This window comes from Lottia gigantea (genome assembly GCF_000327385.1).
Source record: "Lottia gigantea unplaced genomic scaffold LOTGIsca_13, whole genome shotgun sequence".
Classification (NCBI taxonomy): domain Eukaryota; kingdom Metazoa; phylum Mollusca; class Gastropoda; family Lottiidae; genus Lottia; species Lottia gigantea.
In genome coordinates this window covers 3,525,869-3,541,253 of record NW_008707425.1, presented here as the reverse complement: position 1 = coordinate 3,541,253, position 15,385 = coordinate 3,525,869, and the positions used below count along the sequence as shown (strand labels likewise).

Below are 15,385 nucleotides of genomic sequence, written 5' to 3'. Positions count from 1 at the left end.
TATTATCATTGTCATGGTCAATGTCATTGATATCATCATTGCCATGGTCAATATTATTGATATTATTTATGCTTGTGTCATCATCACTAAAACAACTATCGTCTTCTATTATAAAGGTTGTTTTGATGTTCCATTTTTGCTCTTCGTCTGAAATAAACAATAGAAACGTTAATCGAAAAGAGAACACTTTTTACAATCAAATTTTGCAATTTTTGACTTTCTTTCAACTTTTTTAGTTTTTGTCCGATTTATGTGAAATTTTTGTTGCAAAGGCAGTTTACTAAAGTTAAATAAGTCAAAAAATTCTACTTCATTTCAGGTTTAAACGGGAAATCGATTTTTACTTCCGGTTGAATAACTTCCGGTGTAATCTATATAGGTCAACAAACTTTATGCTAATCGCTTAACAAAATTATGACAAATAAAAAACGAAGAAAAAAATCCTGAAATCCAAACCGGTGGTGATACTTTAGCCGCCATATTTATATGACCGACTTTTGTAAATGTCATCATGGGGCCTCAGGGTAAAACTGGATGTGCATAATTTTAACGTTTATGTAATCTGCAATCGAAAGCCGAATTTTGAATTTCGCTTTTTCCATTTTGCAACTTCCGGTTGAATTTTTTCAAAGTTTCAAAGTTTGAAGACACATACCTTATGACCTTGACCTTTGATGACTTTGACCTTTATTGAGTCAAAGGTCATTGACCTTGGTTATTGGTTAATATTTTGATATTTGACATATACTTCCGGTTTTATAGCTGTCCAAAGTTTCAAATTTGGCTGATTTTGGACAGCTATAAAACCGGAACTACATGACCTTTTCATTTAGAAAAAGATCATTTTTTTCTGATTCTGAATGTGTTTGTCAACAATATATATAACAAAAGTTCAAAATTTAAATTCGTGTTTTTTTATATTTGAGTTTTTTTTTATAATATTTTCGCTTATTGAGATGGGTGTATGTATATCTTATGACCTATAAAATGTAGAAGCTTCAAATTTGGAACACGAATAAAAAAAAATGAATATGAATCTACAACAAAAAAGTTGAGGTAGGCGTGGCACATCCAGGTTAAATAACTGATTCGTTACATTTTTGGGCAGTTCCAAAAATGACTTTGTAAACAATCACCTGATTCTCTTGGCCAGTTTGTTTGAAAACCTCAGTTGTTTCAGCTTCATAGTTTAAAAAAAGGAACGGGTTTTTGAATGTCAATACAATGTATTTTCAAGTTTTGGATGCTCTGGTAAGAGCAAATCGGGGTATTCTTATTGTTTTTAAGGTTTACTTGTGAACAGGATCGGTGCACAATCGTCCACGAGTCTTGTGTTGCTCGCACCACTGTAATCATCGTGTTTGAATTACTGTCCCAAACACTTCATGCTTGATACACCTCGACACATGCAGATTTTCTAAAAGCGGCAATTCATCCCAAAACTTTGACTATATAAATTCCATGGAAAAGTCATTTTGCAGGTAAAAGTATGAGCCGCAAAGGCACTGGCGTCTTTTTAACGCCAAATTTGAACTCTACTTTCGGTTGATCTAAATACGCTATGGCTGCTGACACCATGAATATAAAACATAATATATGATTTATCTAAAGGCCAGTAAACATATATGAAATGTTTGATCGGTAAAGAATGGTTAACGGAATCCCCTTTGATTCCACTTACCGAATATTCTGTTAAACTTTACCCATTACCGAATATTTTAAGTAGGTGTCCGGGTGAGTGAGTATCTTATATTAAAATTCCAAGAGGCGGAGGTAATATTTATATTTTGTTTACACAGACATTATCCGAATTCATGTAACCGGTGTTAACCAAATAAATTGCGTGATACCGTGTAAACGGAATCGTGATTTGATATTCATAAGTGAGTCAGTATTTAATGAAAAGTTATATCAGGTTTTTAGAAAAGTAAGCACACCCGTCGGAATTTAAGTGGTAACATAAGCGTGCAATATTTCGAATATATCGCTTATATCGTATGAAAATTAATAAATGAGTTGCCAGATTTAATATGTCCCGAGCCTTGGCGAGGTAAATATTTCATCCTGTTACGAATTTCATAAATTTCATGACATAAGCACGAGCGAAGATTCTATTCATATCATAACTAGGCTATCATTAAATGCACACTTTTCTAAAATTCCTTGTAGGCCATAGACTGTACCTCTCAAACGTGCTTTAAAATGACTTCCAGAAAGTGCCACAACTCCATATTTCAGCTTTTGATTACAAATCTAGAACTTTAATGAGCTATGAATAATATTCTGAGACTTTTTGAGGCATGAAACTTTCTGGATTTCTTTAATATATGGTTCAGCCCCCAGATGTTATAAATCAGATTAAAATAACTGTTAGTCAAAGGTAATAATGAAAATACAATCAACATTCAAAACTGCCAAACTTGTAAAGGGAGATAATTTTAATACTTTCATTTAACACACATTCAGTTGCTGGTATGAAATATTATGACTTAGTTATACTAAAAGACAATTTAATAGTTATATTTCACATTTACCAGTCTAGAATTGTCTAATACATCAAACATACGTAACCCTTTTCTGAATCTGTCAGTTTCCAATTTGAGACGTTCACACGATTTAGAGCAAAATGCTACGCTTGATAATGTGGTTCTCAAAAGAATGTGCTCAGACTTAGTCTTTAGTGGAATTTCAGAGGGAAAGAAGGGGTAAGTGGAATTCTCTTATTTCCTAAATGGAAAAGGGCTGTCCACAGGGGATTTGCCAGCTTCTTAAGCAGTTAACAAGGATGAGCGCATTCACGACTTGATAGCCACTGCCCTAACAAACAAACTTACAACATTATGCATCAAATAAGACCTTTACGAAAAATAAAAATCTGGAAGATGATTGCTTCTCTGGATATATTTTTAACAGTACTATTTTTTTTTTGTATGAATGTTTTCTCATATAAATAATATTCTGAACCAAACCTGATGAAAATGGGTTATAAATAAGATTTATGTAATAATCAAAATATTTAACACATTAATATTAGATATACAGAATACTGCACAAATTGTTTTTTATATTTCTATTGCAACCTGTTCTATGGGACAAAATTGCTTAGGAGTTTTACACTTTCTGTGGCAGTTGGAAATGTATTATTTTTCAATAAATGTACAACAGCTCTATAATGGTGCATATGCCTTCATTTTTTTATGTAGGCCTACGTGAATTAAGAATTTACAATCAAACTGGTGGTTTATTACATGAATTGTTATTTTCATAACAGTTACAAGCTTTACCTATAGCCCACATGTATTTAAAAACCCTATAAGGAGCAACCCTTCTAACCCTCTGGTAAATATCAATTATTTTTTAAATAAAATATGACATCAAAATAATGCAAGCACGGTCCCTACGAAAAAAAAACGCAGACACCACAATTTTGAGTAAGCCTAATGCAACGATATTGACCTTAATTTTGGCTATATATGTGAACTTTTTAATAAAAAATTTTATTGCATATTAGTTTTACAATTAATCAAAAGCTAAAAGTATTCCAGTTTATCTAGTAAAAATTCACAATGAGCGACCAAACCAAAAATGTCAACAAACCAATGTCTTTTCCCCGCCGTCCAGATAAATGCATTTCTTGCAAAAGATACGGTTCTTCTCCAACAAAGTTGACCGCGTCAAACTAGAAAGTCTAGTTATATATAAGAATAACGTCATTTGATTGGTTTGATATCGGTCTGATATTGAGATGAGAGGTGAACAGGTCAAACTTTCGGCAAGAGGCGCGAATATTTAAGTTCTATATTTTCGGCACCTGATACAAGCAAACTGGCAAAATTCCAGCTTTGGAACATGGATTCTTGGCTTGAGCATTGCAAAATCAAAACACTTAGCTTGAAATTTCTGAATCCCATTAAAAATTCTATTCAAATTTAAATATTGTTTAATAGAAAATTAAAGCACATGTCATGCACAGGAAATACACGGAGTTATCTTTTCTTGGGGTAATTTATTTCTCATTAACCCTTGTGCTAGCACGTCGTTTGAATAACATTGGATAGAAACTGAGGTATTTGGGAACCCCTATTATATAATGGAAATTTGGAACAAAAGAACATGGAATATATTCCCAGGTGTAGCAAATAATACTTTATAAAGACTCCTTGTTGACCAAATCAATTATTCAAGATGATAGTTATATCGATATGCGAAAGTCATCCTGTCTTCAAGCCAAACCTATAATCTAGAATATTACATAAGGGTCGGGTTGTGATCTAGGGATGAGCAGAGTGCATCTGTTTTGATTCAATTATTGACCAATTGGTCAAGATTTCAAAAGTAGCTGGCTTAACTTGATATGGTAATAACGTTTATTGATAATTTGAAAAATATGTATAAAAAACTCAAATTTGACCTACTGGGGTACTTCAGGACCCCCGAGATTCAATAGGTGTTATAGTCAATTTTTAACCAAAATGGCCCCAAAATTAGTTGAAATATCCCTTACAAGGTGGTCAAAATGGTACCAAACAATTTTTTATTTCATTGAACAACTTTAAAAATAAATAATATATTAATGTTTTGACAGTATGTTGTTTGTATTTCGGTGCCGAAATAGGTGTAGAGGGATTGGATCAGGGACCTATAAGATAGAGGTGTTTTGGTCGTATCACGGCATATCCTGTCGGNGAAAAAAATCAAGAGTTGTTGGCATATTATTAGTGCAGCAAGGTAATTTCACCAGTCTCAACTGACCTGTATTTATATTGAACAGGTCTCATCTTGGTAAAATTAATCTTAATCTTTGAAATGATGCACTGTGTCAATGTTAAGATTTTTTAATAGTTTCCGTATGGTACAATACAATTCTTACAGGTGTATTGAAACTCGGCCCCACTTTCAACCAATTCCATATATTACTTGGCTGTCATGGAAACATTTGACTTGATTTAAACAGTATTTATTTCAAAACAAATATACACATCATCACTTCAATAAGCTATAAACTACTGTCTTTTTTCTTTCATTAATCATCACATAAGTTACAAACTATTATTATTAGTCTTTGATAATCACTCAGATAAGCTACTAATTATAACTAATTATCAAAGTTTTTATTTTTAAACAAGGGACATTTTTCATTTTGGGGCCATTTTGACATGGGGACATTTCGGTTTAGTGCCAAATTGACTTTAACCTAAGATAACTAGCTTTAGGAGTAGATTACAATTAAATTTTATTCACTGAAATCCAGTTTTAGTACTGCATTTATCTGGGGTCTAACTGAACCCCAACATACTAGCATGGTGTGTTTCAATTTAAAGGGGTAACATATCCGCTAATTGTGATTGTTGTACAGTAGACTGATCATGAACAGGTTAAAAATTCATTCAGCTACAATGTTTGAAATAACCAAATTGCTATCTTTATATCGTTATATCAGGTGTCTAGAAGAGTAAGTATACCTGCCATTTGCACAACATACACGACAATCAGGAAGGCAAAAACAGACTTAGGCGACCAATTGTAATACTAATACTGTAATATTAATAGTTCAAAGTAGGTAACTGATGAAAATAATTTTTTTAACAGTTAAAGGGAGGAAAATAAAAGTTATACTATGATAAAATAACCACAACAATGAGGAAGCATTTTAAAAAGAAAAGTTGCATCAAATGTACTACAAAGACGAGTGTAAAATTATAGAAATATCTGGTGGCATTCAAACACGTTCTCCATGAATAACCAACATCTTACAAAAATTTACCCGCACACGGAAGCTATCGCCTTAAGAAGTCCACGAATGAATTCTGTCTGAGTTGATGGCTCGTGTGTGCGTCGGACTTTAAGTGGTAACATTGATAAGCGTACAACATTTCGAATAGCCAAGGAAGGGAAAACGAATGTATTTTGATATCCTATTTCAAATTATGAAACTGATTTGATATGTAGTATAGAACTTTAGCAACGCATCTTAGGATATTAAGTGCTTAAGTCGTATGAAATTTATGAAATGAATTGCCAGATTTAATATGTCTCGAGCCTTGGGGAGGTAAATATTTAATCCGGCAACAATTCATAAATTTCATGTGACATAAGCACGAGTGAAAGATTCTATTCATATCACAAATATCATTAATTGTACATTTTTCTAAAATTCCTTGCACTTTTTCTATATAGACTAGTGGGATCATGATTGTTCATGTTTGAGTCATTTAGGGTAAAAGTCGGGAACCGCAGAGAACATATTTCTGTTATGCTGAATCCGAAAAAAAACGGTTCTCTGGCATAATTCCCGACCATAAAACCAACTGTAGGGTCTTTTTGAAACTATATCATTTAATATCCCTGTGTCAACGAAAGCTTGCATAGAACACGTTTTTGCTGACCTTTTGGCATGATTACAGAAGTCGGGTTGTGAAGTCACAGCCTGTTTTTCTACACGTTATTCTTTCAAGGGATTAATATCAGTCGATGCTTTAATGACATTGCTTTAAGTTCTTCTGTTAACCTTTCTCCGACAATGTTCCTAAGACCATAAATTTCCTAATATTTGTCAAATATTTTGAGGCATATCTTTACATCCGAAAGGTTTTTAAAGTCCTAAAGTCTGTCGTGTCCTACTACCAGCTCAATATAGGGCTTTCATTTTGAAGTCCACCTTATTGCACATTTATGCAAAATGTTCCTGCGCGTAACAAATACGATCTAGATTCAAAGAATTCCACATTGTTTACTTGGCGTATTAATACACGAATACTTGTAACGAATTTGCATAGTTATTAACCTGTGGTGTGAGTTCATATCGTTCTATTAACCTGTGTTATAACATCGAGAACAATACTGTTGTGTGATAAATCTTAATACCAAATACGACAAGACGGCTATCAATTTTTCCAGCTAAAATGGCATTCATCTTCAATCCAATCTCAAATTATATGGGAAGATATAACATATTAACTGAGACTGAGATGCCTTAACTTAAATGGCTGTAAAGGAGTTTACCCAAAACCGCAATCAAAGTTAATTAGGAATATTATAAAAAAAAGTCCACCAAATTTCAAGAATTGTTCGCCATGTAGTGTTTACGAGTAATTGTTTACGCATTTAAGAATATCAAAAGCGCTGTAATTTCTAATCTGTGAAGAAAGGTGCATTCAATATATTTATCATTACAAGTTAGTTTATAATATTAATAAAATGTTTTCTTCAGAGAAACACTGTTTTTGGTGTGTCCCATGATGGCATATATTTCTCTCCACTTAGTTTTCAAATATGAAGCGTGTAGACTAAAACCACTTCGTCTGTAAAAAATAAGAACATCACATTTCGATAACATCAACTGATCTACATAAGCAGATTCTTGAGAACTACAAGCCAATGTTAAATTAGATCGCATTTTATCTGGATTCATGGTGTAAGCGTAACTTCCGATATATCTTCTACCATATTTAGACATAGCACTTTGTCTTACATCGAGGTTATCTGTGGCTACAAAAATCCTAGATTTCTTGTGAAAATGATGATCAATAAAATCCCAGACGTCGGGGACAGCAGTAAGGGGTATTCCAGTATAATCATGAGGTAAATATTTACTACGACCAATTCTCAAATGTGCACAAATTAGTTCTTTCCCAGATTTCTTAGCATCTAGATTTATTTTGCCAGTTGACATTATTTTCGATACTTGACCAGTAATTTTTTCTGTGGGAATCATAAATCTATTCCATGTTTCTCGAAATATTGTGGCACGATTTTTGTTTCTTAAATAGTCCGGTAAAAACTGAGTATAATTCTCTGCTATATTTGAATAACTGTAACAATTGGTTTTTACATACAGCACCTCAGCAATTTCAGAATTGTTCATGTTCAGGTTTAACAATGGAATATCATTAGAAATAAATGCGAGAGTTCTCTTAGTTTTGGCTTTCAGTTTCTTCAATTCATCGTCGGTGAATATCCAATTATATTCTTTGGTGGGTTTATAATAGGGTTTAATATCACATGGAGAGGATATCAAAATTTTAAATGTCCGTTTCCACACCAAAGAAAGTAAAAATAAAGAAACCATTCCTCTCTGTCTGTCACCCCAGCCACCACAATCTCTCTTTTCATCGCACAAATATACTAAATATTTTTCATTTATTTTCTTCCGGTTTGGTGCCATATGTCGTTCACTTTGGCTTAGTTTCACATTTTGTTCACTTAGGCTTGGTACCACATTCTGTTTACATTGGTTCAATAACGAATACCATACAACTATACATATTAATGATGTCCACAGAATATACCGACTCCAACATGTCAGCTTCGCCATACTGAAAGATAAAAAATTAACTTGCCAGACATGATAATATTCGTCCACTGGCACTAATTGATGATTAACGATTTCGCCCAGTTTTGAACAAATTTGAACTCGTTCTGGTTTTCAAGAACAAGGGCAATAACTCATTAAATATTTTTTGATCTTTTTGATTTTCAATAAGGTTCATCCATGGGTGAGAATAAACAATTTAACGAAGTTTCGTCAAGGTCTGCTAAGAATCGTGCCTTCTAGAGTGTTTACGATCAATTGTGGGTGGCGCAATGTTGGGCGTATAAAAAACGTGTTGAGTGCAGACTTATTTACCACTACAAGAAAATAATCTGTTTATATTTACTTCAGTTGTGAGGAATTTACAAGTACATAGTAACATAGCTCTATTTCAACCAGCTATTCGTATTACGTATGGACTTATAATTAAAAGAAAACTTTTTTGTAGAAGTTTAATTCAAAAGATAGATTGCCAGGGGCAGCTTAGATTTTAAACAAATTCATTTGGCCGTACAGTAACAATTACCAGTATCAAATACTCATTCTTTAGTCGTACACATCTTTTGAACTATTTTGGGTGATACTGAACAATAATACCATGTTTTGTAAAAGAATCGAACCTTTAGCTGTTTACGAGCTAAAAAATTGAATGCTTCTTCAAGACTGAGGTTAAAAAACTCCCATAAAATAGAGTTTTCTATGCTCTATAATAAACAATTTCACCAAGTTTCTTCGTAATCCGTCAAGAGTTGTGCCTTCTAGGATGTTTACAAACTAAAAATTGAATGCGGGTCCAAAAGCAAGGGCAATAATTCACTAAATGTTTTTCGACACTCACACCAAGTTTCGTCAAAATCTGTCAAGAATTGTATCTAGAGAGACTAGTACTGCATTATTGAAGTCATTATTGCACTCGTGGCCATTTGTCAGTACCATTACTTTGGTATATAATGGTCTTTCAAGATGAAGGGTAACTTAATAGTGTTAATATAGTTAATATCGGTCATCTCCTGAAAAGCTGTGCTACACAATACTTATTGACACACCTAACTTAAGCCTATTGACACATATAATAACATATACATAATTTAAATGTAAATACAAAGGAGTCATTCATTCAGTTTGCTATCTTTTAGTAATTGAAAGATGATTTTTTTTGTTCACTATGAAACGAATATTTTGTGTAACTTAACATTTATACAAAGAGTTTTCTATGCTCTATAATAAACAATTTCACCAAGTTTCTTCGTAATCCGTCAAGAGTTGTGCCTTCTAGGATGTTTACAAACTAAAAATTGAATGAGGGTCCAAAAGCAAGGGCAATAATTCACTAAATGTTTTTCGACACTCACACCAAGTTTCGTCAAAATCTGTCAAGAATTGTATCTAGAGAGACTTGGGTAATGGACCATATAGGTCATCTTGCCAAACTTCAAAAGGTGAATTTGGAGTAGGATAAGCTACAATAGCTGATTTTGTATGAGATTTGGTTAATTTTCGACTTTGACAAGCATTACAAGATTTGACTTAATCACTGACAATTGTACTAATTTTTGGAAAATAATCAGAATCTTTAATGTGATCTGTTGTATCTTGAATGCCACCATGACCACCAAGGGGAGAATCGTGATATAACTGCAAAAGTTGATTGACTAAAACATAAGGTACAACAAGTTGATAATGATTTAAAGTCTTGGCACGTTTTGATTTGGCAATACGTGAATGAAATAATATACCTTCAAATACCATGCAATCACTAGATTCTAAAAATTAAACGTCTTGATTCTCTTTGACAAGATAATCAATAATGCTTTTTAAATATGGATCATTATATTGCAAATCTTGAAACTTAGAAATGCTGAAATCAAAATGTTCAATTAGTGCAATACTCTCAATATATAATTGCTGATCTATGTCAGAGTGGACAGTAGCACTGGAAATTTCCAGATCAACAGTTGACTTATAACTATGGACTTGAACACTAGAACTATGAGAAATCGGATCACAAGGTAATAAAGTAGCGGTACAGGGTTCACCAGGAGAGTCCTCACTAAATTGACTCCTGGTCAGACAACTGAATGACATTACATGAATTCTCTTTACAAAATAATTCCTGGAAATCAACTCCTCCAGGCAATGTAATACGATTTACATTTTCATTGACATAAGGAAAATGAGGATCTTCCTCATTAGGGCTAGCTTCTCCTAGATTGACATTTAAACTAGATTTTTGAAAACATCGTGATAATGCATCAGGAACTTGCATATGAACGGCTGGCTTATATTGAATATCAAAACTGAATTGTTGCAAAATTGTAAGCCAACGATCATAAATGGCACCTTTAAGTGATTTTTGAAAAAATGGTTGCAATGCCGGATGATCACATTCAATAATAAAATGACGACCCCGTAAATAAGGTGCACAATCTAAAATACTAGTGGTAACACCCAATAACTCAAGTTTGGTCGGACCATACGACCTTTGCCATTTTGATAAACTTTTGGAACCAAATTTAATTACACGTGAACGTTACTTTTCATCTAAAGTCTACACTTAATTTAAAAAGCAAATCATATCTAGGGAAAGCTAAAACCTTGGAACATAAAAGTGCTTTTTCACATTGTCAAAGGCAGACTGGCGAGTTGTCTCCCATGTAAAAGTAACAGTTTTCTTAAGTAATGCATATAAAGGAGAAGTAATGACACTATAATTAGGAATGAATTTCCAAACCAATTAGTTAATCCTAAGAAACGTTGCAATTCTTTAATAGACTTAGGTACAGGATAATTTTGACTTGATTTGATGGTGGGCTAATTCCAGAAGCTGAAATCTCATATCCAAGATACTCACATTTTTCTTGAGCGAGAAAAACACTTTTTGGGGTTGAGCTTTAAGCCAGCACTTATAAGACGGTCAGAGACAGTAACAATATCTTTGATATGATTATGAAAAGTGGAACTATAAATCAAAATGTCATCAAGGTAACATAAGACAGAATGAAAAGTCAAACCATGCAAAATTTTGTCCATCATTAACTGGAAGGAATTGGGTGAAGTTTTGAGACCCATGGGCATGCGTAAAAATTTATAAGTGCTTAAACAGGTCGAAAATGCAGTCAAATTGGTAGATTGTGTATCTAAAGGTAACTGAAAAAATCCACTACTCAAGTCAACAGATGTTATAAATCTGGGAGTGTTAGTGCTAAAGGACACTGTTAATTCCTGTAAATCTGGGATTGTATAATTAAAATCTAAAGTTTGTGAATTCAGATACCTAAAATCAACACAAAAACGATACTGGGATAGACTGGCTTCTCTGGAACCTTGTGGATGAGATGACTTAACATTCCTCTTGCTGACTAATACAATTGGACAGGTGACTGGTAAGACATCATCTATTCTAACTGTGCAGATAACTCCTTGTTTAACCAATTCATCTAGTTGGTGTCGAAGTCCTTCTTTTTTATCTGGAGGTAACCTGTAAGGACGCTGTTGTTTGGGCTTAAAATCTGGACGTAAGAATCTTATGAGTAACAACTGATGTTTGACCAAGATCAGGTGTATCATCTGTAGTAAAGAGTTCTTTATAATAAATCAAACACTGTCGTAAGTCCTGTAATTGCTCTTCATTCACAGCTGATTTGTTGAAGTCAAAATTACTCAAAAATGTTGTATCAGATACAGTGTGTTGCTTACTCGTAGTTGTTATATGGTTGACAGGAATACTGTCATCAGATGCAATGTTACTATATGAATCACTAACAGAAGAGATATTGCATGTAGGATCAAGTAAAACAAAGGTTGCAAGTGAACAGCCTTTAAATAAAGTTACTGGTTGGCTAGTTAAATTCAATACCTTAATAGGAATTGTCCTGTTAGATGAGACCACACACAGACTTCTTGATCCAAGTACATTCTTCCGGTAAAGTTGATCATGTGGATAACAAATTCCTTGCATACCATGAGAAATATGTTTTGGTACTTTACCCCATATAACTGTCTCTGTATTAACTGGTATGAATAGTAGTATCTGGGCATTTAACTTTACAGGATACTTCATCATAATCCAACCTACCAAGGTCTAATTTAACACCATGTGAAATCATAAAGTCTGTACCTAGTAACATAGGTTAAGAGGTATTCTTTAAAACAAAAAACTTGATATTTTTATGTACACCAAATTTAGACTGAAAAGTTAGTTCTGTAGATCCAAGAACTGAAACACTATGATTGTTTGCTAATGTCAGATTCATAGCATCAGGGCACATTGAAGTCTTCACATAGTTCGGGAGTGATTCATACAAATGATTTATAGAGGACTGCCAGAGTCTAACAATGCAGACAAACTCAAATGAAATTGTTGAAAGGACATTGACAAGAAAATAAAATGATTTCGTTTCACCTGAGTTTGAAGAGCACTTGTTATTGGTTGTGTTGACTGCTCAAGGGAGAGTGCTCTGTCACTCTTGAGCGCATGGAGTTTCCCTGGTTCTGTCTACATCTATTCACTGTATGACCATTTTGAAAACATTTCGAACAACTTAAAGTAGGACGAACAGAGCCAACACGATTCCAATTACACTGATTTGAATGATGTCCTAATGCTTGACAGCTGTAGCAGGCACTTTGAGAATTTCCCGTCAAATGTGACGGACTTTGAAATGATGGAGACCTGTTAAGATGGGTCTGTAGAAGTTGTTGTTGCAGACTGTTCACCTGTAATTGCAAATCCTGAATCTGTTGTTGATAATCATCACTGCGTTGAACAGGCTGGGTTGATGGAAATGAAGTGAACGAGGATACTGGTTGATGAAGATGACTATCATGTTGAGAAGTAAGTGGTGGAATGTATCTAGAAGACAGTGTTTGCAGAGGAAATACTGACTGAGTAGCTATATTGGCATTGCGATATCCATAAACTTCTCTCATTTTTGCAGAATTACAAGCATCTTCCAGTGTGGTTGGATTTCCTGCTCGAACATAAAAGGCCAATTGACTTGGTAAGCCAGCAATGAGTTTAGACATAAGCTGATGTTCCGATTTATGTAAATTTGCTGCTCATTCCACAATTAAACTGTGATATTGATCAATAGTCTGTGAAGGTTTAAGTGGAATTAACTGAGTAAACAACACTTCATCTGTTATTTGTACAGTACTAGTATCGCCATATTTAGATTTGAAAACAGGCAAAAAGGTATCATAAGAGATCTTGTCCATCTGTGGCAAATGTAAGAACCAAATCTTTGCTAAACCACGTAGTTGCAAGTGAATAGCAGCCGGTTTTTGACGACCTGTTAATTTAGCCAAAAGACATTAGGACTCAAATTCTTCCAGAAAGTAATTAACATTACCATCACCGCAAAAGGTTGACAATCGGGAACCATAGTGACCCACGCTTGCTCCAATTCCAGAGGTACCAGATTTGTCCGATGTCAAATCTCTAACAAAGTCAAGTTTCTTTGGTGAATTTGCAACAGGATGATTAGTATGAGTATTGGCAGCATACTGAATGTCTGAGTCTAAAAAATCACCGAATATATTATATGGCCAGGGAGAAGTTTCCATGTTGCTTACAATGAAAAAGGAACACACCTTCAACACACACGGGATGTAAGAAATTGTTAGTAGATGCAGCAGTACCAATGGCAACACCACATGCTTTCGATCTGGAAAACGTAGGACCGATCGAGAACGAGCAATAATCCACAAAAGTTGTTAAAAGAACCAACACGAAAACAAAAGTCAAAACCTTCGGCATCTCCACCATATTGTGTCATTTGGGGGTTTATAATAACACATTTTTAAAGTTTTATATGAGGTTCTCTTCAAATAGAATGTCAGCATACAAAAACCATGAAAAATTATAGAAGACGGAGCTAGCAGCTCTTCACTTATGACATCAGCAATAAAACAATAGTATCGTATCTCGGTAATAACGCTAATACAAGTAATAAGGCCACTTAAATATAATACCCGATAATAATATAAACAAGGCCAAACCAAGATGATATTGGGGTCTAATATGAATAAATATATATAAATATATATAACATTCAAATTGGTTGCCATTGTTACAGGAAAAGTAGAAAACACATAATGATAGCTATTAGACAGTTAGTTCAATCAGTAACCTTACGTTTTGCAGATACATGTCGGTCCCGACAGCAACAGCCTATTTCACCTCAAGACAGTTTCAGAAAAAAAAGATTTTACTCGGCTAAATTTCCTTCATTTTTCGCCTCCTGAACAGAAATGTCAGGTGTTATATTGAATGTTCATATACAATGTTTCTGATTTATAGATAACATATTTAGATAAGATGAAAAAACCAAATGCACAAATAAGCAAATACGACCAGTTGTTACAAACTTCCCTGGCTTTAAATATGTTATTGACTGGCATTAAATATGTTATTGACTGGCTTTAAATATGTTATTGACTGGCTTTAAATATGTTATTGACTGGCATTAAATATGTTATTGAATGGCATGAAATATGTTATTGACTGGCTTTAAATATGTTTTTGACTGGCATGAAATATGTTATTGCCTGGCATTAAATATGTTATTGGATATCATTAAATAAAAAAAAAATTGACTATTGACAGATCAATTTAATTTTCAATTTAATGAATAACGCAGTTTGCGATTCAAACTGACACCTTTTGCAATCCAAAATTTTCTATGATAAGCAAAAACTAAAAATGTATCACGAAGATCTGCGAATCAAATGAAATTGTCATTGGCAAGATCATTTGAAAGCTTACTACTGGAACATTTTAAATTGCTACCAAATTTTTAGAAATTCAAATCAAAATTCAACTTGTTTAGCAAAATTTGTTGTGAAAAATTGCTACTCAAATGACGGTCTTGTCATCTTCTAACTTACCTTCAGAGGTTAGTTTGAAGAACTACAATGCACTCCTTACATTATCCTTAGGCCTACTGAGCGTTGATACCCGGTTTACATCAAAACCATCATCACGTGACGCTAAACCTTCACTTTGAGAGGCCGTAGTTTCCAGTACTATTGTTCTGGATATCCTTTCACAAAGCCTTTGTAAATTACGAGTTG

The 15,385-nt window shown here is 33.7% G+C and overlaps 2 protein-coding genes across 2 annotated transcripts; both read right to left on the bottom strand.

The window, feature by feature from the left end:
- Positions 1-7,189: 7,189 nt before the first annotated feature.
- LOTGIDRAFT_157314 (hypothetical protein) lies at positions 7,190-8,314 on the bottom strand (the record flags this gene model as incomplete). Its single annotated transcript, XM_009049070.1, has 1 exon — positions 7,190-8,314. The coding sequence occupies one exon, from the start codon at positions 8,312-8,314 to the stop codon at positions 7,190-7,192; it is 1,125 nt and encodes a 374-aa protein (XP_009047318.1).
- Positions 8,315-13,624: 5,310 nt separating this feature from the next.
- Positions 13,625-14,078, bottom strand: LOTGIDRAFT_157313 (hypothetical protein; the record flags this gene model as incomplete). Its single annotated transcript, XM_009049069.1, has 2 exons — positions 13,625-13,830; positions 13,904-14,078. 2 exons carry the CDS (start codon positions 14,076-14,078, stop codon positions 13,625-13,627), a joined length of 381 nt encoding a protein of 126 aa, XP_009047317.1.
- Positions 14,079-15,385: the final 1,307 nt, after the last annotated feature.